Raw genomic sequence first — 24,743 nt, 5'->3', positions numbered from 1 at the left:
TTCTCTTTAAGTGCAGCCAATATCTCCTTCAGGCCCCCAAGTGCTGCAATTATTCACTCCCTTTTATGCAGCCCAGTATTTCCCCCTGCCCCCTTCCTTGTTAATTGTTGTGAACAGGACCAGTGTTTTCTTGGCATTTCCCCTCCTCAAAGTATTACTTACCACTGGGCAAATGGAAATGTCACTGATAGTATATACATTACTCAGTGGGCTCAGTGTTGCCCATGACTCGTGTATAAGTCGACCCCTATACTTTTATGAAGTGAATCAGACCTACATTTCTAGACTTATACTCAAGTATATACAGTTTATATTGTCTTGTCACTGACTGTCCCTCAGAGAGGCTCACAATCGAATCCCTTAGTCATATGTCTATGTCTAAGGGATTATGTCTATGTAAATAAATAAATACATAAATGTATCATGTAGTGTATGCATCATAGTCCAGGGTCAATATAGGGGGAAACCAATTAACTTTTCTGTATGTTTTTGGGATGTGGGAGGAAACCCGAGTGTCCGGAGGAAACCTAGACAGACAGCAGGAGAACATACAAACTAAATGCGGATATTTCCCTGGTTTAATAGTTTTAATTATTTTGACTTGTAAAAATGTGTTTTATTTGCTTGGTACATGCTAACAGACAGATCAGATCGACAGGTCTCTCTCTGATCACATGTGACCAGACACCACATCTGCCGCCTCTGTCCCCCAAACGTTACCGTCGTTCCCCCTCCACCCGTGCTCGTGCACTGTAACTCGCCTGCTCCAGCTGCTGCCGTGACGCAGCCACCACGTGCGTATAACATGCCTGGCCGCTCTCAGCGAAGCAGCGGACAAGAACGGGAGTCACCTCAGCTGAGAGCAGGTGAGATTTCTATTGCAAAGCCATGGAGGCACAATTACATTAGGGTGGACAGCTCCCCGCGATATCACACAATGTGACCACCACCAACCCGACTGACCACATCGGACCACGTATTTCCAGCATGCTTGACTGATAAATTTGACTGATTTGGGTCCAAAATTGGTCAAATCATTGATCAATTAAGCAGGGCCATGCCGAGGCAGAGGCGAGAGAGGCTCCAGCCTCAGGGCGCAGTGTAGGAGGGACGCACAACCCACTCAGCTATCATTCCTCTATTGTGTTTGAAGCAGAGAGAAATAAGAAAAGTGGATACATGGCAGTGACTGCAAGTCAGATAATGAGATTACGGTGTTGGGGGGTTGGGGGCCCTGGGGCACCTCTTAGTCTCATAGCAATCAGTGTGTGAGGGCTGGAGTGGGAGTGATGGAAGGGCACACTTTAGTGTCTCAGCCTTGGGTGCTGCAGGACCTTGTCCCAGCTCTGCAGTTAAGCTTGTTGCGGCATTGGTTTTCATCCATCAAATATCGAATTGGATGCTCGATCAAGCTGCAATATTGCTAGATGTATGGCGAGCATAAGAACTCAGTGGAGTTGTTTAATTGGATTGGGCATTTTGTTTAGTTATTTATGTAAAGCCATCGCCTTCCATGGAGTTGTACAGAGTAAACTATAAGGCTACTTACACACCAGGACGTTGCATTTAGGGGACGTTATAGGGCACATAACGTGCCCCTAACGCAACGCCTGGTGGTGTTGGAGCAGGACGCTACCAAGAGCCGCGTTACAAGCAGCTCTTGGTGTGCCTGCAGTGTCGGATGCACTCCGGAGACCACGTGAGTGGAGCTCTCCGCATCACGTGGTCCCGCCAGCCAATCCGCGGCCGCTCCAGGATGTAAACACTGCAAGTGCAGTGAATAATAAGTAGCCATGTGCCTGGCTACGTAGCGACCTCTCCCCGTCTCCTCTCCATCCATAAAATGAAAAAAAAAAACCCTACTGAGCACGTGCAAACAGTCTAACGCGGCTTAGCCGCGTGTAAAGTACTGCATGCAGTACGTTATGTAGACGTGCTGCGTTACAATGTAACGCAACGTGGGCACTGTGAACAGCCCATTGATTTTTCATTGCTGTGCGTTGGGGTGCGTTACAGGCTGCTCTAACGTGCGCCTGTAACGTCCCACTCTGAAAGCAGCCTAAACCTAGTTGTAGACATAGCATGCATAATTCATGCATAGTAGTATAAATGCATACAGTATAAACATTATTGAAAACGATGTACTATTGTGTGAGGACATAAACAGTGATGACAAGTAGCAAAGAGAGGCTGCCCTTACAGCAATGATGGTAAAGTAAAGGCAATATGGCAGTGAGCACTTTGTGCAGAAGGAAGCAGAATGGATCAATGTCTGAACAGTAACTAGGTCAGATTATATGCTTGTCTGAACAGGTGAGTTTTAAAAGTGGACCTGAATTCAAAATAGGAGATCTCTGTTTCTAGTTTTGTTATATTGCAGAACTTCAGAAAAGCACAATGATTAACCCCAGCAGAGCTGGGCAAGGCAACTTAGGCAGGTGCTTAGGACCTGAAGGACACACAAGAGGCCTGGTTGACAGTAACCCCACCAAATCTTACCAGGAAAGCCAAGTGGCCATCAAGGGTGGGCCTAAAGTAGTTACTTACCAAGGGCCCCATTTATTTCTTAAATCCATCTCGAGGATGAACCCTTTCCAAACCAACTTCTGGATCAACAACAGCCCCCCTTTTTCTTTTTCCAGTGTAGGGGGGCGTGTGGGTGATCCAGATTGGTGAGGTGTGAGGGATACGGAGAGTCTCCACCTCCTAACACCAGAGGGAGGAGGCAACCCAGCATCAGAGAGAGCAGGTGGTGCACTCGTCAGCTTGTGCGCTGTAGCTCCGCCTCTTGTACGATTGCCAGTGTAGTTTTGTAATTATGCAGTACTTTGTCCGATACTTTGATCCACATAGGATGACATCATTGGTGGATCTAGTCCCTTAGTGATTTTTTTTTTAACTTGTTCCCATGGAAAAACAGAATCTATGCCGTTCCTATCAGCAGGTCATTCGTAAGTCAGGCGTTCTTAAGTCAGGGACTACCTGTATACCTGTATATGTCTTTTGGGTCAATTACCTTTACCCCCCCCCCCCCTTTTATTCCAATTATTGGAGAAAATAGCAACATTGATTGCACTACTATGCATGCTCAGCTTTCTTGTGTTTAATATGGATCTACACTATGCAGGAAAAGGAATAGGATTGAAAAGTGTTAATTACAATCCTTTTTAAAGTCTTTTTGTTATTGAAAATCCATTGCTCTACGGTATCAAGAGTCCGTTCTGAATCTCTTACATAAAATCCAATTTTCAGCCAAGGCCACCCATGTGCCATATCTTTCTTCATTAGACATAGTAGTGCATTCCAGCAGCCATCCAGTTATGTCTTCTGCTGTACTTAGTTTCATAAGTAAGGCTGTTAAGGGTTTCACATTTCATGAAACTCTTCCTTTTCTTTTTTAAGCCTCAGTATGTTTCATTTTAAAAGCCGCATCATCTGGTTGTTAAGTAAAATTATCAACATACCTCCTGCCTTGTTTTACATGAGAACTGGCTTGTTAGTGTTAAAAATTCTAATCTTCAAGTTTCTGGTTTTCCATACTGGGTAGCATTGAATAAACTCTCCATTTGCTTTCATTATTCTAGCCTGCCCATCTCCTTTGGCTCCTCCTGTTTGGTTACCACAATACCCAAGGAGATGAAGGAGCCCACGCCCTCTGGTTCCTTCCTTGCCACTTTGAAGCTAGTATTTACATTTATTCTCATGTCCTCTGTCTATCTGTCATCAATCTCTAATTGGACAATGTATGCTTCTTCCTCTAATTTTAAAAATGTCTTTTGCACATTTCCAAATCTTTGTTCTAGGAAACGAATGTCATCCGTAAAGTCCTAATACTTTGAGTCGGTCATCCAACCTTCATTGCAATCCTCTTATTTTGACAGTGAATCTCATTGGTAATTTCTACCACATACAATAAATTTGCTTATGTTTTTACCGGCAGTCATTGCCCAGATATGAAGTACGGCGTCCATTATTCTGAAAATGATTTACCGATACTTAATTACGTCTTCTGTAAAAAAAAGGCCATGCCCTTCCTCATTCAGTGGTTCCAGTGGCTGCTTCGTTGGTCATGTAATCCTCCTCAGGGTTCCAGCACCAAAAAGGTCTTCCTCATGGAAGATCATGTTGTCAAGATTGTTTTAACAGTGTTACTTTTGACTTTGGTGCATACTGGTCACATATGCCCTGGGTCCGATTTCAGCACAAGCCACAGAGGCCGGGGCCTTGGGTTGCAAACAGGTGGGGGCGGATCATCTATATCTGTCTATTGCACAGCTGGCCACACAGCCGCTCTTCTGAAGTTAGCTTTCTGAGCCTGCACTATTTTTTTTTCCTCCTCCAGTAACACAGATCTGCCCGCCGCTCCCCTCGTCATCGTGGTAGTGGGGATGGGCGGAGAGCCTAGCAGGTTTAGGATAATTACAAACCTGGCTCTGCATATGCCAACACAGAGGCTCCTCTGAATTAGTGGGTGTCCTACCACTAGCACTGTAACATGCATAATGCTGCTAGAAAGCATATTAGGAATCAACCTGTTTATAGATTAGGGGCACATATCATAAAGTTCCTCCTGTTCACTTCACAGTCTATAGTAGCTTTGCAGTTTTGCTTATTGCAACTGAAGGAGGAAAGGGGAAACAGTTAAAGGGAAGGCTTGCTGCTACATGAAGACTTCCTGCAGTACTCCTCTGTCTCTGCTTCCATCATCTACAAGTCAGAACACCTGTTGTAGCCACAATAGCACATATTGGGTTACCAGCGTCCAGAACATTGATTGTCCTTGCTGTAATACTATATCAGCGTAGATAGAGCATGGCTTTATTCCCCAGGCTGTCTGTACAAGTCACACAGCCTGGTTCATAAAAGCAATATTGACTTGTACCATATTGATTTTGGCCAGTGGGCACAATGCAATGACAAATAAAACGTCACACCATACATCCTGTTCACCATATAAAAACTATTTGTACTGAAATCATTCCGAAACAATTTTCACTTTTATGCTATTTCACTGTTTTAATAATTTTCATCATCATTGCCATTATTTAGAGGCCCCTCAATGATCACAGTAGTCAGCTTAATAGCCAACCAACCAATCACAAGACAGCATTCAGCTGTTTCCTGAGGTCCCTGCATACACATACCTCTCGTTGGCTGAGTGGCTGAGAATACTTTATATTATCCCTGTTTTTTTCTTGTCTGTTTTACTTGCAGTCATTACCGCTTCCCTTTCAGTTCGGGTTCTGGTTCCCATCTCCCCTTATTACTCCATTTTCCTATCCACCTATACTCTATGGTCATCTAACATAGACCCTGTTCATTGTAGCAGGATGCACTCATGCCTTATCTCCTTTTCTTGTATCACTAGATCCTTTTCAGTTATTGTTTTTTTATCCCTTTAGCAGCCATATATAGTAAAACTATATGTGCTCTGCGGGGCCAAATTTTTTCTGCTGATGGGGAGGTGTGTCTTCCCCAGCCTGGCAGGCTATGCAGAGTGGTGCAGGGAGCTGTCATATTTACCTGTCTGGATCGTAACCCAGGGGATGGTGCCAGCATTGCAGCGCCACTCGGTGGTGGAAGAGGGGTGATGGAAGAGACTGCTTCATCACCCTCTTCCACCACTGGACGGCGCTGCAATGCTGGCACCTTCCCCTGGGTTACAATCACATGTCATATCATGTGATCGGAACTCAGAAGAGGATGCTGGGAGTCCAGCGCCGTGGGTGGAGAAGCCGATCCAGCCTCCTTTAACAGGTAAATATAAAAAGGCTCCCTGGGCCGCTCTGTATGGCTGCATTAGGCAGAAAAATGAAATGTGAAGGCTGAGGATGCCCTGCATGCATTATTTCACACGCGATAATTCGTGCAGGGCTGTTAAAAGGTTAAATACATTTCCCCTGTAGGTAGCAGCGTCTGCCTACCACAGCGTGCTGCACAAGATGGCGCAGGAGAGGGGGTCGGGGGCTGCCATACATGCTCATTTCCCAGCAGAGGCGGTCTTCAGTTTTAGTTTAATCTAGTGTGTATACAAAGCTTTAGGGAACTGCTGTAAATCAAATAAAGGGGTTAAAAATGGAATAGGAAGGATGCAAATGGAGGACTGCACATGGGAGAGGAAAATGCTGCCCGTGTGGAAGGTCGGGGGGTCAGGTTTGTTGAGACTCCAAACCACAAGGCAAAATCAAGGAGATAAATAGAGAATGTGCTGAGTGTAAAGCTGAATTATTGCAAATAACTTCTGTTTTAAGAAGGCGAATCACACTAAGCATTGCTTTTTAGTAGGAGGGATTTTTGGTCTCCTATATTTTCCCAGTGGTTCTGGATCACCCTGAGCTGTCTGGGTATTCCTTAGTACTGGTCCAAACCCCAAACCCATCAATCCTTGCCATGCACTAAGGAGGACCAACAGTCCGAAACAGGCTGTCTGCATGCTGGGTTGGTGTGACTCTGTAAAATGTATAAGCTATAAACTCTCTATACACCACACCCTGGCTTTCAGGGGCATAAAGAGATGATTTGCATATTTGGGAGTGATGCGTCATGGGAAACAACAGTTGCTCACTTAAAGCTGAATTATCACAAATACCTTCTGTTTTAAAAAGGCACATTTACACTCACAGCATTGCTTTTTAGTAGGATGGCTCTTTATGCTTTCCTAGTGGTTCTGGGTCACCGTGAGCTACCTGGGTATTCCTGAATAGAAAGTTCAGTATTCTGTTTACGTACAAACTGGGCACAATAATAGACAAGAACATGAACACAGTTATACAACATTCACCTCCATCTCTTCTGGCTTTGGGATACAGTCAAGAGGAGATTTTCAACTTTTCCATTGCATTGTACAGAACGGGGCTGGCGCATAGCTGATCACACAGCGCCCCCTAGTGAACATCATCGGCATACTTTGACAAGAATGCTGGCTTTTTTCATTCAATGCCAGAAGCAACAACCACTTACTACTGTCAGTCTGCATTTTCTTTAATCTCATGCCAGAAGCAATAACTGCGACTAGATAATGACAATCTGCATGCCTTTACTATGTACTCTGCAATATAAAACTGCAGTTTTGTTAAGGGAATTAAAAACAAACAACCCCCTCCAGGATCAGCTATGTACACAGCGGCAGACACAATCGTGTGAAACAACAGATAAACGACCACTCCACGTACAGAAGATGTTACACCATGTGGTGAGAACAACTGCAGAAGACAGCAAGCAAAATTCCAAACCATCGTTAACCAATAGTGATTATTAAACGATACAGGTTCTAGGTGAAGTACCGTAGACTTTGCAGATACATCATTTAAAAATCGCTCTTTGCTCTGTATACACTGCTGACTATGAACAATTATCAGCAGAAAGGGATCCGTCATGTCGGTCATTTAACCAGTTAATGCATACAGTACAGTATATTTACACCCCGCTGGATATCGTCACCGCCCGTTTGGACACTGATCAGTGAATGGTTGATTCACTAAAGCGTGATATACACTTTGCATACGATTTGACGTGCGTAAAGCTTTACGTGCGCTAACAAAGGACTTTGCGTGTCAACGCGGCACAACACATAATAAAAATCACTATCACATGATAAAACTTCAGATCACGCATATGGAATACCGATCGGGCGTTATAACTGCATACTGCACATCACGCGATGTACTGAAAACTTTGCGCGCGCAAACAATTATGGGCGCTGAATGCAATGATGCATGCATTTTGATTAGTGTTTGTTCCTTAAAGGGGCACTATGGTGAAAATTTTTAAATATGTGCAAACATATACAAATAAGAAGTATGTTGTTTCCAGAGTAAAATGAGCGATAAATTACTTTTCTCCTATGTTGCTGTCACTTAGAGTAGGTAGTAGAAATCTGACAGAAGTGACAGGTTTTGGACCAGTCCATCTCTTCATAGGGGATTCTCAGGGATTTATTTCTTTTCAAAAGCACTTAGTGAATGGCAGTTGCTCTGTCCAATTGCAAAAAAAACTGTAGCGAGCAGGGAAGCTGGCCAGCATCATTGTTTAAATCCTTTTTAGGGAATATCTTTATAAAGAATAAAAGCCTTGCTGAGAATTCCCTATGAAGAGTTGGACTAGTCCAAAACCTGTCACTTCTGTCAGATTTCTACTACCTACTTTAAGTGACAGCAATATAGGAGAAAATTAATTTATGGCTTGTTTTACTCTGGAAAAACGTACTTCATATTTGTCTATGTTTGCACATATTTTAAATTTTACAATTTTTCGCTATAGTGGCCCTTTAACATTTGTCAGCTGGTTTTTGCCTTTAAAAGCTTTGCTTATCAGCACTTGCTTCAGAATGGTTTGCGACTGAGCAAATACAGTGGGATGCAAAAGTTTGGGCAACCTTGTTAATTGTCATGATTTCCTGTATAAATCGTTGGTTGTTGTGATAATGAAAAGTTAGTTAAATATATCATATAGGAGACACACACAGTGATATTCGAGAAGTGAAATTAAGTTTATTGGATTTACAGAAAGTGTGCAATAATTGTTTAAACAAAATTAGGCAGGTGCATAAATTTGGACACTGTTGACATTTTATTGATTCCAAAACCTTTAGAACTAATTATTGGAACTCAAAGTGGCTTGGTTAGCTCAGTGACCCCAGACCTACATACACAGGTGAATCCAATTATGAGAGAGTATTTAAGGGGTCATTTGTAAGTCTCCCTCCTCTTATAATTTTCTCTGAAGAGTAGCAACACGGGGGGGTCTCAAAACAACTCTCAAATGACCTGAAGACAAAGATTGTTCACCATCAGGGTTAAGGGGTAGGATACAGAAAGCTGTCTCAGAGATTTCAACTATCTCTTTCCACAGTTAGGAACATATTGAGGAAATGTAAGACCATAGGCTCAGTTCAAGTTAAGGTTCGAAGTGGCAGAACAAGAAAAATCTCGTATAAACAGAAACGACGAATGGTGAGAACAGTCAGAGTCAACCCACAGACCAGCACCAAAGACCCACAACATCATCTTGCTGCAGATAGAGTCACTATGCATCGTTCAACCATTCAGCGCACTTTACACAAGGAGATGCTGTATGGGAGAATGATGCAGAGGAAGCCTTTTCTCTGCCCACAGCTCAAAAAGAGCTGCTTGAGGTACATTTGGACAAGCCAGCTTTATTTTGGAATAAGGTGTTGTGGACTGATGAAACTAAAATTGAGTTGTTTGGGCATAACAAGGGGCATTATGCATGGATAAATAACAACACAGCATTCCAAGAAAAACACCTGCTACCTACAGTAAAATATGTTTGTGGTTCCATCATGCTGTGGGGCTGTGTGGCCAGTGCAGGGACTGGGGATCTCGTCAAAGTTGAGGGACACGTGAATTCCACTCAGTATCAGCAGATTCTGGAGACCAATGTCCAGGCATCAGTGACAAAGCTGAAGCTGCACAAGGGTTGGATCTTTCAACAAGACAACAACCCTAAACACTCATCAAAATCCACCAAGGCATTCATGCAGAGGAACAAGTACAACGTTCTGGAATGGCCATCTCAGTCCCCATACCTGAATATAATTGAAAATCTGTGGTGTGAGTTAAAGAGAGCTGTTCATGCTCGGAAGCCATCACACCTGAATGAACTAGAGATGTTTTGTAAAGAGGAATGGTCCAAAATATCTTCAACTAGAATCAAGACTCTCATTGGAACCTACAGGAGGTGTTTAGAAGCTGTAATTTCTGCAAAAGGAGGATCTACTAAATATTGATATCTCTTTTTTGTGGTGCCCAAATGTATGCACCTGCCTAATTTTGTTTAAACAATTATTTCACTCTTTCTGTAAATCCAATAAACTTCATTTCACTTCTCAAATATCATGGTGTGTGTCTTCTATATGTTATATTCAACTGACATTTTTTATAGTAACACCCAACGATTTATAAAGGAAAATCATGAAAATTAACGAGGTTGCCCAAACTTTCGCATACCACTGTAAGTGTTGTTGGTTTGTGTGGGTTCCTTATTTTGTGTTGGTTTTTTTAAATTATTTATTTTTTTGCCCAATGTAACCTGTGGTGTGTAGTGTGTGAATGTGTAGTTTTTTTGGGGGGTATTATTTTTTGAATGTTATTGGTGTCATAAATGTAAAAGTTTGCATTGACATTGCGATGTAGTGCTGTTGTGGAAAAAAAAACACACACTAAATAGTCCAATTAGAAACAGCAGGAAAGTAAATTGCACACTGCGCGTAATGAATTGTGTGCGTAATGATTTACGCCGTATTGAATTAATTCACATGTTTCACAGCATCATTGCTGATTTCAGTACCAAACTCTGTCTACATAATGTGCGATCCGCTGTAACTATCACGCGAATGCACGCTTTGCCATAATTATCTCGTGAAGCGTAACGAAGTAAGCGCGATAATAAATAACGCGCGAGTGCTAAAGTTTTCACGCGCACAATCATTTACGCACGTTTGTCCGTGATATTTCTTAACACGTGATATCTGCATTATCACACTTTAGTGAATCAAGCCCCAAGTGTCTATGATCAATGAGATGCTGGTGGTCATTGGGAAAAGGAAAGAGAAAATACACACTGCTCTTCCAGTGTGTTCATACACAGTACCCAGGAATAAAGTGGGAGAGGGGGACATCTAGTGGACAAATAGAAAAATTACACCTACATACATAAAATTAAATAAAAATACATAAAATCCCCCATTAATTAACCCCTTACCTCCCCTCCCATAGTTACCAAAATAAAACACTTGTATAAAAAAAAAATACATAATTACCTTAGTACTTAACTTTTTTACTATGTATGTCATGAGGGTATATTGTTGTTATTTTTGCAAATAAAGGCTTGTAATTAGTGATGGACGCAAAACTTAAAAATACCTGTATTCTCAAATAAAATATTGTCACCATACATTGTACTAGGGACATATTTTAGACGTTATAATAACAGGGACAAATGGGCAAAGAAAATGTTTGGGTTTTATCCACAGTAGCACGTTTTATTTTGAAACTACAATGGACAAAATCTGATAAAATAATGAATTTTTTCCATTTTTTTTTCTTATTATTTTCCTTTAAAATGTATTTAGAATAAAATAATTCTTAGCAAAATGTACCACCCAAAGAAAGCCTAATTGGTAGTGAAAAAAAAACAAGTTCTAGATCATTTTGTTGTGAAAAGTAGTGATAAAGTTATTGGCAGATGAAAAGGAGGAGCGCTGAAAGGTGAAACTTGTACTGGTCCAGTAAGAGGAAGAATCCCTTAGTGGTGAACTGGTTAAAATGCCCAAACACCATCTTTGATTGTTCATTTCGCTGTTTGTGCTGTGCAATTTCAAAAGACATCTAAACATTGAGTCGCTCAGCCTTTGTTTCAACAAATTTTTCTTCCTGCATTTACGAAGCTTTAAAGTGGACCTGAACTGAGAACTTCCTCTCTGCTCTAAAAAAAAGGCAACAGCATCATAAACTTTAAAAACATTTCTTTGTTACAGCTGATATAAATCCTAAAATAAATATCCAGTGTTTCTACTTCCTGCTTTCAAGGAAGCAGACATATTGTTAACATCCTGTGCTTTCAAATGAGCTTACCTGCTGTGGCAGTCAGGTGACACGGTAGAGCTCAAATTCACAACTTGTGATTAGACACAGATGAGGGGGAATTAGTCAGGCTAAATGCTCTAAATACATACAGGGTGCATTCCTCTGTTTTCCTTCTGTTCTGTGCAAGAGTTTAGGTCCACTTTGCGGTTTGCATGATAAAGATTATATCACCGTCCTAGATTTGGAATTATGCTATCTATAATAATAATTTCCAAGCTGGCCACTGTGTGTTTATAATTCATTCCACCTCCCCATTTTCTATACACTCCTCCTGTTACGGTTTTAACTTCCTGTAATACTTCTTCATATTTATAGCTCCTCCTTTTCTACAAAAAGCAATCATATTTGTCAGCTCTGGCATTTCTTCTTTATTTAAATCTACTCTGCCTCTTTACAGAGAGCGCCTGGCTCAGCACCAGAATCCTCTGTTGCCATGACTATCGCAGTCAGAAATAGGATGTTTGGTTGATGATGGTTGGGTATTTATATCTATAATTTGTTTTCCCATTTCAAAAAGTTATTTCTCTGGTTAAAACAGGACATATGTATATAAGTGTTTCCTGATAAATTAGTTGATCGTGGAATTATTCTTCTGGGCACAGAAGAAGAATTCACAATAATTCATGGTATTCACAATGATCTTTGTAGGTGCAATATTGAAAAGATATAACCGGTAAAGATCTAACCAGTATTTGGCTTTTTCAAAATAACTAGAATATTGTGTTGATTGTAGTAGCTGCAAATAAAATGAAATAAATAATGAGGCAGAAATAGGTTGAACCCAGGTTTAAGGGACTGGTCCATTTTCAAGCTACATATACAGTGGGATGCGAAAGATTAGGCAACGTTGTTAATTGTCATGATTTTCCTGTATAAATCGTTGGTTGTTACAATAAAAAATGTCAGTTAAATATATCATATAGGAGACATACACAGTGATATTTGAGAAGTGAAATGAAGTTTATTGGATTTACAGAAAGTGCACAATAATTGTTTAAATAAAATTAGGCAGGTGCATAAATTTGGACACTGTTGTCATTTTATTGATTCCAAAACTTTTAGAACTAATTATTGGAACTCAAATTGGCTTAGTAAGCTCAGTGACCCTTGACCTACATACACAGGGGGGTTCAATTATGAGAAAGAGTACTTAAGGTGGTCAGTTGTAAGTTTCCCTCCTTTTTTAATTTTCTCTGAAGTGTAGCAACATGGGGGTCTCAAAACAACTCTCAAATGACCTGAAGATAAAGATTGTTCACCATCATGGTTTAGGGGAAGGATACAGAAAGCTGTCTCAGAGATTTCAGCTGTCTGTTTCCACAGTTAGGAACATATTGAGGGAATGGAAGACCACGGGCTCAGTTCAAGTTAAGGCTCAAAGTGGCAGACCAAGAAAAATCTCGGATAGACAGAAGCAATGAATGGTGAGAACAGTGAGTCAACCCACAGACCAGCACCAAAGACCTATAACATCATTGTGCTGCAGATCCAGTCACTGTGCATCATTCAACCATTCGGCACACTTTACACAAGGATGTATGCAGAGGAAGCCTTTTCTCTGCCCACAGCACAAACAGAGCTGCTTGAGGTATGCTAAAGCACACTTGGATAAGCCAGCTTGGAGAAGCCATCAAACCTGAATGAACTAGAGATGTTTTATAAAGAGGAATGGTCCAAAATACAGGATCTTCTAAAAAAATTAGCATATTGTGATAAAGTTCATTATTTTCTGTAATGTACTGATAAACATTAGACTTTCATATATTTTAGATTCAAATACACACAACTGAAGTAGTTCAAGCCTTTTATTGTTTTAATATTGATGATTTTGGCATACAGCTCATGAAAACCCAAAATTCCTATCTCAAAAAATTAGCATATTTCATCCGACCAATAAAAGAAAAGTGTTTTTAAAACAAAAAAAGCCAACCTTCAAATAATTATGTTCAGTTATGCACTCAATACTTGTTTGGGAATCCTTTTGCAGAAATGACTGCTTCAATGCGGCGTGGCATGGAGGCAATCAGCCTGTGGCACTGCTCAGGTGTTATGGAGGCCCAGGATGCTTCGATAGCGGCCTTAAGCTCATCCAGAGTGTTGGGTCTTTCGTCTCTCAACTTTCTCTTCACAATATCCCACAGATTCTCTATGGGGTTCAGGTCAGGAGAGTTGGCAGGCCAATTGAGCACAGTAATACCATGGTCAGTAAACCATTTACCAGTGGTTTTGGCACTGTGAGCAGGTGCCAGGTCGTGCTGAAAAATGAAATAATCTCCATAAAGCTTTTCAGCAGATGGAAGCATAAACCCACATTTGAACCAGAAACAGCGGCAAAGCGCCTGACCTGGGCTACAGAGAAGCAGCACTGGACTGTTGCTCAGTGGTCCAAAGTACTTTTTTCGGATGAAAGCAACTTTTACATGTCATTTGGAAATCAAGGTGCCAGAGTCTGGAGGAAGACTGGGGAGAGGGAAAAGCCAAAATGTCTGAAGTCCAGTGTCAAGTACCCACAGTCAGTGATGGTCTGGGGTCCATGTCAGCTGCTGGTGTTGGTCCACTGTGTTTTATCAAGGGCAGGGTCAATGCAGCTAGCTATCAGGAGATTTTGGAGCACTTCATGCTTCCATCTGCTGAAAAGCTTCATGGAGATGAAGATTTCATTTTTCAGCACGACCTGCGTCCTGCTCACAGTCCCAAAACCACTGGTAAATGGTTTACTGACCATGGTATTACTGTGCTCAATTGGCCTGCCAACTCTCCTGACCTGAACCCCATAGAGAATCTGTGGGATATTGTGAAGAGAAAGTTGAGAGACGCAAGACCCAACACTCTGGATGAGCTTAAGGCCGCTATCGAAGCATCTTGGGCCTCCACAACACCTGAGCAGTGCCACAGGCTGATTGCCTCCATGCCACGCCGCATTGAAGCAGTCATTTCTGCAAAAGGATTCCCAAACAAGTATTGAGTGCATAACTGAACATAATTATTTGAAGGTTGACTTTTTTTTTTGTTTTAAAAACACTTTTCTTTTATTGGTCGGATGAAATATGCTAATTTTTTGAGATAGGAATTTTGGGTTTTCATGAGCTGTATGCCAAAATCATCAATATTAAAACAATAAAAGGCTTGAACTACTTCAGTTGTGTGTATTTGAATCTAAAATGTATGAAAGTCTAATGTTTATCAGTACATTACAGAAAATAATGAACTTTATCACAATATGCTAATTTTTTGAGAAGATCCTGTACCTTCAACCAGAATCCAAACTCTCATTGGAACCTATAGGTGTCACACGCCTGAATGGAGGAACAGGGTTTTGACCACAGTTTGAAGTACAGACACTGAACCAAGGAATATGGTGCAAATATAATGTTTTATTGCAAATGCAGGCATACATGCAAACGTAATGCAATATCATGCAAACCCATGCACGGCACACAATATATACAAAAACCCAGGAAAGAAGTGGTAAATATATATAACACACTGACTATCTATCTATTTACAAACAGTGTGCAGGAGATATATACAAATCTATACAAGCAAATATATACAATGGCGTGGTATCACAGGGGGCAGGCAAAGGCAGGTCAAAACGGAATATCAGAGTCAGCAACAGTAATCAGATACATACGAGGTACAGAGGAATAAACAGAAGCAGAGTCAGGACAAGCAAAGGTTCAGCAACAGGAAATCAGATCACAGAACAAGGTACAGGGTACAAGGCATCAGGTATCAAGTAAACAGAGGTGTCCAGAGACTCAGACCTATAACGACTGAAGTTCTGTCAATGACTTGGAGGAAGGGGCAGACTTAGGGCTGGTTCAGACGGACGTTTGGAGGTGTCGCGTTCATTGGCGTCGTGGCGGCAATGCGTTCGGGCTTTCAGCAGCGTTCGCGCTGCGTTCGGATGCGGTCACGTTTTTTTCTTCCCCTAGGGGGACATTACCCGTAGCGGTTAACCGCCCCTGGAAGCTACATGTAGCTTCCAGGGGCTCCTTGAATGCCAGGGAAAATCGGGACCCGAACGCCGCGTTCGTGCAAACGCGCATGAAAGCTTGGTACAAACGTTTCCATTCACTTGAATGGGAGCGTTTAACGCCAAGCCCCGAACGCTGGCTGTAAACGTCCGTCTGAACCAGCCCTAATATAGTCCATGAAACAGGAAGCAGCTGGAGGTGATTGACATAAGTCCCATTGGAGGCATCAGCAGGCCAGACACAGAAATGCAGGTCTTTGTATGTAATGAAACGCCACCTGCTGGTGGATAGTGGAAGTCCAAGGCAGTCCAACTCAATACCAACACCAGCAGGCAGGAAATGACACAACATGAATCGTAACAATAGGAAGTGTTTAGAGGCTGTAATTTCTGCAAAAGGAGGATCTACTAAATATTGATTTCATTTCTTTTTTGTGGTGCCCAAATTTATGCACCTGCCTAATATTGTTTAAACAATTATTGCACACTTTCTGTAAATCCAATAAACTTTATTTCACTTCTCAAATATCACTGTGTGTCTCCTATATGATATATTTAACTGACATTTTTTATTGTAACAACTAACTATTTATACAGGAAAATCATGATGATTAACAACGTTGCCCAAACTTTTGCATCCCACTGTATAGCCATCATTGTAAAGGATACCAGAGCCCCCCTCCTGTACCTGTAATTGCCCTCCGGCCCCATCTTCTGGTCGGCCTGGTCGGGCATCTGCTTGCCTGTGCTGGGCGCGATGCGTGCATTCTACAGTAGACAGTCTAACAATTAAATAAAATCCCCAGAATATCACAACACACACAATTTCCCCTCAATTAGTGTTGATCGAACTTAATCCTGCAGCTGATCGCATCCCACTGCTCCTTAAATGACCACTATCCATCTCTTCATGGGGGTGGAGTAGGTTCCTTTGGGCCTGTTTCCATTACACGCAGTTTGGATGCAGAATTGATGCAGAATGGATGCAGAAAAACTGACTCCAATGAATGTCTATGGGAAAATCTGCATCAGAAAAATTGCGTTTAGTGGAAACAGGCCCATAAGCATTCATTGGAGTCAGTTTTTCTGCATCCAATCTGCGTGTAGTGGAAACAGGCCCTAACGGTGTTCTTTGTTTTCAACAGCATTTCCTGAACAGCAGTTGCAAAGTCTAACTGACAAAAAAGTGTGCAAGTGAGTAGGGAGGCTGGCTGGTATACTATTTTGGCAGTTAAACTGCTGTTCAGGAAATGCTGTTGAAAACAAAGAAACCCCTGAGAATCCCCTATGAAGAGATGGACTGGCTCAAAACCTGGCAGTTCTGTCAGATTTTAACTGCCTACTTTTTTTGCGATAGTGGTCCTTTAACAACAGTTGATCCCAGCTTCCTGCTCCTTAGCAACAGTTGATTCCCCCCCGCCACACAGACACACTCTCTTTAGCACTGTTATGTGTCTTAATTGAAGGCTACACCATGCCTTTAAAGAGGAACTCCAGTAAAAATAATGTAATAAAAAAAAGTGCTTCATTTTTACAATACTTATGTATAAATGATTTAGTCAGTGTTTGCCCATTGTAAAATCTTTCCTCTCCCCGATTTACATTCTGACATTTATCACATGGTGACATTTTTACTGCTGGCAGGTGATGTAGCTGTTTGCTTTTTTGGCAGTTGGAAACAGCTGTAAACAGCTATTTCCCACAATGCAACAAGGTTCACAGACAGGAAACTGCCAGGAGTACCATGGTCCTCAGAGTTTCTTGTGGGAGGGGTTTCACCACAATATCCGCCATACAGAGCCCCCTGATGATCCATTTGTGAAAAGCAATAGATTTCCCATGTAAAAGGGTGTAACTATCAGCTACTGATTGGGATGAAGTTCAATTCTTGGTCATGGCTTCTCTTTAAAGCAGGCCTGAACTCAGAACTTCCTCTCTGCTCTAAAAGATAGATAACAGCGTAATAACCTTTAAAGGGAAGGTCCAAGCAAAATAAAAAAAAAATGAGTTTCTACCAGCCCCATGCAGCCATCCTGTGCCCTCGTAGTCACTCACTGCTGCTCCAGTCCCCCGCTGGCAGCATGCCGACCTCGGACGTCGACGGGCCGCATTGCGTACATTTTTACGCATTCCCGCTGGTGCAGGAACATTAACAGACACATTTTTACGCGTTAGTGGTTCAATGCGTAAAAATTTACGTGTTGCACCACTAACGCGTAAAAAATGTATGTGTTAATGTTCCTGCACTAGCGGGAATGCGTAAAAATGTACGCAATGCGGCCCGCCGACCTCCGAGGTCGGCAAGTTGCCAGCGGGGGACTGAAGCAGCAGTGAGTGACTACGAGGGCACAGGATGGCTGCATGGGGCTGGTAGAAGCCCCAGGTAAGTGAAACTCATTTTTTTATTTTGCTTGGACCTTCCCTTTAAAGAAAAAAAAATCTGTTACAGCTGATACAAATCTTGCAATAAATCTGCAGTGTGTCTACTTCCTGCTTTCATGGAAGCAGACATTGTTAACATCCTGTGTTTACAAATAAGCTGCTCTGCAGTGGCAGAGGAGATTCCTGAGATGACACAGCTGAGGGATCAAATTAGTCACAAATGAGGGGAATTAAACAAGCTAAACTCTCTAAATTCTGGTTTACTTTAACCACTGCGCATCCAGACCTGGTTTCCCTGTTATGGACCAGAGCAGTTTTTACATTTTAGCTATGTCCCTATTTAACCAGCATTAACTTTATCCCTACTTATGACACCTAAATAAAATATATCTCGTTTTTTTCAAGACTAACTAGGCCTTCATTGTATGGCATTTTTTCCATCAAACAATTTTGTTTTCTATGCAATTTAATAGGAAATAGAGGAAACAAATAGAAAAAAGTAATTATTTATCAGTTTAACAAATTGCAGTTTAAAAAAAAAAGTGTTACTGTAAATAAATAGCACACATTTTGTTTGGCTGCTTCTACTGTTTATCACAAAACTTAGATTATGTTCCTGTCACAATTTATGGTAAAGATATTTGATTCTGAAAGAATGCTACAGTGTGTATTTTTCAATATGAACTGAGAGACTAAAAGTATTTTTATTGGTAAAAATCAATCTTATTGCCTCACGGAACATATATTCCCTTTCACCAATTAGTGCTGCATCAGATAGAGCCGGAGGTGTGCACAGGAACAAAACCAATCAAACACAGCTGTGCTTCAGCTACAAGATGTATATCTACATCCTCATGGCTTAAATGAAGTTCGCAGAGGACGTAGATATAATGTTGTGGTGGATAAAGTGGTTAAAGTCTTGCACAACTCCACAGTATATGATGATGACACCACAACAACCCTCCCCCTAGACCTTCTAAAAAGAAAAACTATCATTTGTATGCACTGAATCATAAGAAGCTTATTGTTACCAGGGGTTCAAAGCAGTAGAGGTGAGTTTTGGGGGTTTTTTTTAGACTATGAAGCAAAAAATATTTCCCAGGGAAGCTGATGTTTTGCACCTTGGTGATCTTTCCTATTTATGCCTAAACCTACTAAAAGATGATGAAATAATAAAACACACTAACCTGAGCACATAATTGGTGCATAACATGTCCAAATTCATGGAAATAAGTCTTGACCTCATCATGCCGCAAGAGGGAAGGCCGATTTGGCAAAGGCTTGGTGAAGTTGGCCACCATCGCTGCCACAGACATCATCTTACTGCCATCAGGGAGGAGACAGCCCGGCTGCAGGCTGAAGCATGCTGCATGTCCATACTTCCCTTCTCTGTGCATAGAAACACAAGCTTCAAGTTAATGGGAGAGATCCATAACTGGAATAAACACATGATGCATAATCCTAAAGATGTGAAGGCTTGTTATATACACATGTGAGTCATAATGACCTTCATTGTGTTCTGTGGTTAGCATAAAGTATTCATCAAGAAAAATAATCCGTAAACTAATACTACATATCACTAGTAGGAGACCACGTAATAAAGTACAGTTACTTACGAATGACCTGCCAATGCGAACAGCCTGAAAATGTGAAATTTGATTCTGGGTCAAAACATTTTTTTTTAAAGACCTTGTCGTTATTGAGATAATATGTATTAAAAAATTCAAAGGAAAATGTTTTTTAAACTGGTAAAAAGACACTTTGCTGTGGTACACTGATGGCACAGGGAGACAGAGGTGACACAGTGTGGGGACAGACGTGGCTCAGAAGGGGACAACGAAGGTGTGGGGGAACTGAGATGACACAGAGGGGGCACTGAAGGCACGGTAGAACAGAGGTGACATAAAGGGGGACACTGAAGTCACAGGGCAACAGAGGTGACACAGAGGAGAGCACTGAAGGCGTGGGGGAACAGAGGTGACACAGAGGGGGACAATGAATGCACGGGGGAACAGTTGTGACACAGAGGGGGACACTGAAGGTACAGGGGAACTGAAGTGACACAGAGGGGGGCACTGGAGGCACAAGGGTAAAGAGGTGACACAGAGAGGGACAATGAAGGCACAGGGGAACAGAAGTGGCACAAAGGGGGACAATGAAGGCATGGGGGAACTGAGGTGACACAGAGGGGGACACTGGAGGCACAAGGGTAAAGAGGTGACACAGAGGGGGACAATGAAGGCACAAGGGTAAAGAGGTGACACAGAGGGGGACAATGAAGGCACAGGGGAACAGAAGTGACACAAAGTGGGAAAATGAAGGCAAGGGGGAACTGAGGTGACACATAGGGGGACAATGAAGGCACAAGGGAACAGAGGTGACAGTGGGGACACTGAAAGCACTAGGAATAGAGGTGAAACAGTGGGACACTGGAGGCACAAGGGGGCATAGAGGAGGTACAGGGGACAGAGAAGGCACAATGTTTGGACTTATGGACAGATTCAGGTTAAGAACAAACCTGCAGTTCCTAACTCATTTGTTAACTGGGTACTACTTGTAAATGCAAGCAAAGGTTTCCTTTAGTAACATAGTAGGGGAAAAAAGCAAAAAAAAAGTGCAATGACCTAAGAAATGGAGAAACCCACTATAAAGTACCACATGGGTTTAGATTAGGCTAAGGATCCATAACTGATATTGATAATTTACCTGGATGCTGCCATAGCAGAAACAATGGTGACAGCAGAGAAGGCCAGGAATTGCACCGATGGACAGGTAAGGTTTTTAAACAATGCAGACGGGGGTGTGGGGGTGGGGGGGTTTGGGGGGGGGAGGGGGGGTAAGACATTTTACACTTGGAGGGACACCAGCTGGGGGTTAGTCTGTTACTGCGCTATCAAACGTTGTTACTGCCTTGCACCTGATCAAGCACTTGCAACTAAGATTTTCCAGCACGTCCAATTGATCGGTTCGACCAATTTCGGCCCAAAATTGGTCAAAAGATTGATGGTGGACATATTTCGGCACCAATTTTCCTCCAATTTTATAAAATTATCAGGTCGATTGGACCACAAAATCGGCTGATTAGTGGACACTTAGAGGGCATCTGCATTGCCTGATGGTAGATGGAAAAAATCCCCCTTAGGTCCATGCGGACCAACTACCTTGAGGTGATTGAGAAAAATGTGGTTCTGAATATGGAAGTTTATCAGGAGACTTGTAGAAAGGCCAGAACCAATGATTTTCATGATTTACATTGGGCCCTGCAAGCGTTCTACACAATTCACATGGCGCAACAAAACTTGCCAAGGATATCCACAGTATGAGAGCTGCAAGCAGAGGAGGGGAACAGCGAACGATAACGAGGGATGATCAATGAGATGCAAATATTTCCGAGTTCATGCCGAATTATGTACATTTTTATGCAAATATATGCAGCTTGAAAATGGACCGATCAAGTCCCACCCAAGTTTAAACTGACTGGTCCATTTTCAAGCTGCATATATTTGCATAAAAGTTTACATAATCCTGTATGAACTCGTAAATATTTGCATCTCATTGATCAGGGCCGGATTTACCATAAAGCACTGTAGGCACATGCCTAGGCGGCTCACTCCCCTCACCAAGTGCCTCCCTCCTTCCATATTCAGAGTCCTGATAACAGTGTAAATAAGAGGTTACTCACCCAGCTCTCAGTTCCACTGACGAGATCTCCCTTAAAGTGAACCGGAGACGAAGCACCCTCATGTATTTTACCACATACATCAGTGGGAACATTAGAGAAAACACCTACCCTGCTCTCTGTTTCATCCTTTACTGCTTGTTATCAGCCCTGATAAAATCCCTGACTGTGCATTCAGTCTGACTTTGCTCAGGAATCATTATAGCCGAGTCTGTCTTCTCTGATGTCTTTACAAGCCCAAGCCTTCCCCCTTCTGGCTCTGCTATAATGACTCAGCTATAATGATTCATGATGATGAAGCAGAGAGCAGGGTAGGTGTTTTCTCTAATGTTCCCACTTATATATATGGTAAAATACATGAGGGTGCTTCGTCTCTGGTTCACTTTAAGTCGGGGCACCACTAGCTACTTATGTAATACTGAGGGTACCTCTGGCTACCTTATACTAATGGACACCTGTTGTTACCTATGAGGGGCAAGGGAAGTAAGAGAGAAGTGACAATTAGGCAAGCCAGCACACTTGCAATGTGGTTCAGCGGGGGGGGGGGGGGGGGGGGTTGTAGGTTCATGGAGGGTGCCAGGACATCTGTGCCTATAGGCTCCTGTGAGGTAAATCCGGGCCTGTCATTGATAATCACTATTTAAAGCATATAGTGAAATCATCATTACCAGCAAAGCACCATTCACCAGCTAATGCTGTTGTTAAGCGAGGCCCCTAGGGGGCTCCTCTGGTCAAAGGGCTCCGATGAGGCTGCAACCTCTGCATCCCCTATTGTTACGCTATTGTGGAGGTACATATAAAGACACCTCACTCAAAATATATGCCTGATATTTGCAACCTCTTGTCTTGGAAAAACATCAAGTGTTATCCTGAGAGCATCGCTGAAGTGAGAGGGATATGGAGGCTGCCATATTTATGCCCTTTTAACCACTTCAGCCTAACTGGACGAAAATGTTCGTCCAGTTAGGTTGCACGCACTCCCCCCCCCCTCTCCCCGTGCGCGCCCCCGCTGCTGGCCGTTAGCCCAGCGATCAATGAAAGGGATTATAAATCCCTTTCACTGATTGGACCCCCCCGGAGAAAAGCCGACAGCGTCTCTCTTCAGACGCTGCGGCTTTTCTGAGATCAAAATGTTCCTTGTCTTCTTTCTTCTTCCTGGGAGCAAGCTCGATTGCTCCCAGGACTTTTTGACTGTGGCCATCTTGTGGCCAAATAGCAAACTACACCAAAAAACACATAGAATTGAATAAATACAATTTAAAACTTTTAAAATCCCCTGTTTCCCTCCCACACCAAAAAATACCCACAAACAAGTTTTAATAAAAAATAAAATAAAAAATTACAATAAAAAAAAAAAAAAACATAAATAGTTACCTAAGGGTCTGAACTTTTTAAATATTCATGTCAAAGGAGTATATCAAAATGATTTATTAAATTATGGGCTTCTAAATAGTGATGGACGCAAATTGAAAAAATGCACCTTTATTTCCAAATTAAATATCGGCGCCATACATTGTGATAGGGACATTATTTAAATGGTGTAATAAGCGGAACAAATTGGTAAATAAAGTACATAGGTTTTAATTATGGTAGCATGCATTAATTTCAAACTATAATGGCCAAAAGCTTAACAATAATTATTTTTTTCCATTTCTTTCTTAATATTCCTGTTAAAATGACTTTTAGACTAAATTAATTCTCAGTAAAATGTATCACCCACAGAAAGCCTAATTGGTGGCGGAAAAAACAAGATATAGATCAATTCATTGTGATGAGTGGTGCTAAAGTTATTGGCAAATGAATGGGAGGTGAAAGTTGCTCAGATGTAAACAAATCTCAACCCTGTAGGCTGAAGTGGTTAAACAGTAGCAGTTGCCTCGCAGCCCTGCTGATCACTTTGGTTGCAGTAGTGTCTGAATTGCACACCTGAAATAAGCATGCGGCTAATCCTAGTCACACTTCAGTCAGAATGAAAGGATGGAGAGAGAGGATATCTGTCTGTTGAGAAAGTGGGGGCGGTGGAGTGGGAGTGATCGCTGATGCAGCAAGCTTCACTCTCCTACAGCGTGCTCAGGATGCAAACGTTTTCAGTGTTAGGACATGTGAGTTGAAGAAAGCAACATATCTGGCACTGCTGTCTGTTATATTTATTGTTCAATTCAAGCTGTGGTGTTACATGCGGCAGGAATACAAATAAACATTCTTAGATCCTACCGTACATCACGTGGGGTGGGTGGCGTGCCCGTAGGTGCCGGGCACTGAGCTGGAGCCTAACGGCCGTTTCACGCGTCACGTGCTACTTACGAGGCTGTTCCACTTGGATCCATGTGTATTGTTTAAAAATAAATAAATATGTCTGCCTCCATATTCCTCCCACTTGAGGTTTGCTTTAATGTATCCCATTTAATTTTTCAACTCATTTCTAAAACTACAATATTTTTAGATCAGCAGGAAGGAAGGGATGATGGAAACTAAGAAGTGCACCATTTTATACTCTACAGCAGGGGTGTCAAACTCGAATACAAAGTGGGCCTATATTGTACACTGGGACCTAGTTGCGGGCCAACCTCAATGTCTACTGGCCAGCTTCCTCACTTATACAGTTCCTTGGTGTATAATGGCATCCCTTCAACCCCTATGCAGTTCCCTGGTGACTAGTGATCCCCCCTCCCCTATACAGTTTTCTAGTGTTTAGTGCTTTCCCCCTAACTCCCCCATATGGCTTCCCTGGTGTTCTAGGGCTTCACCTCCAATATAGCTTCTCTGGTGGTCTAAAGTGGGCCAAACATAATACAAAGTGGGGAAACCACTTGAGGGCCAAATTTAATGGCTCCGAGGGCCAAGTTTGGCCAGCGGCCCGGAGTTTGAAATGTATGCTCTACATCAGGGCTTTTCAACCCTGTCCTCAAGTACCACCAACAGTGCATGTTTTGCAGAAAACCACAAACATTTACAGGTGAGGTAATTAGTGTCTCAGCAGAGCTGGTTAACTACCTCTGTGGATTTCCACAAAACATGCACTGTTGGTGGGCCTTAAAGACAGGGTTGAAAAGCCCTGCTCTACATTCAGGACAGCCTCCCTGAGCTCAGGCCCACT

At 42.2% G+C, this 24,743-nt stretch overlaps 1 protein-coding gene across 2 annotated transcripts in view; it reads right to left on the bottom strand.

Moving 5' to 3' along the window:
* The window catches only part of NLN (neurolysin), a 119,219-nt gene that overhangs the window by 26,468 nt on the left and 68,008 nt on the right, over positions 1-24,743 (bottom strand). For both annotated transcript variants that reach the window (XM_068249923.1, XM_068249932.1), the window contains exon 9: positions 19,155-19,356. In XM_068249923.1, coding sequence (XP_068106024.1) covers positions 19,155-19,356 — 202 coding nt within the window. The remainder of the gene's footprint in view (positions 1-19,154; positions 19,357-24,743) is intronic.

Source organism: Hyperolius riggenbachi, chromosome 1 (assembly GCF_040937935.1).
Source record: "Hyperolius riggenbachi isolate aHypRig1 chromosome 1, aHypRig1.pri, whole genome shotgun sequence".
NCBI classification, from domain to species: Eukaryota; Metazoa; Chordata; class Amphibia; order Anura; family Hyperoliidae; genus Hyperolius; species Hyperolius riggenbachi.
The sequence above is the reverse complement of the archived record's forward strand: the minus strand, read 5'-3'. Positions and strand labels throughout refer to the sequence as shown.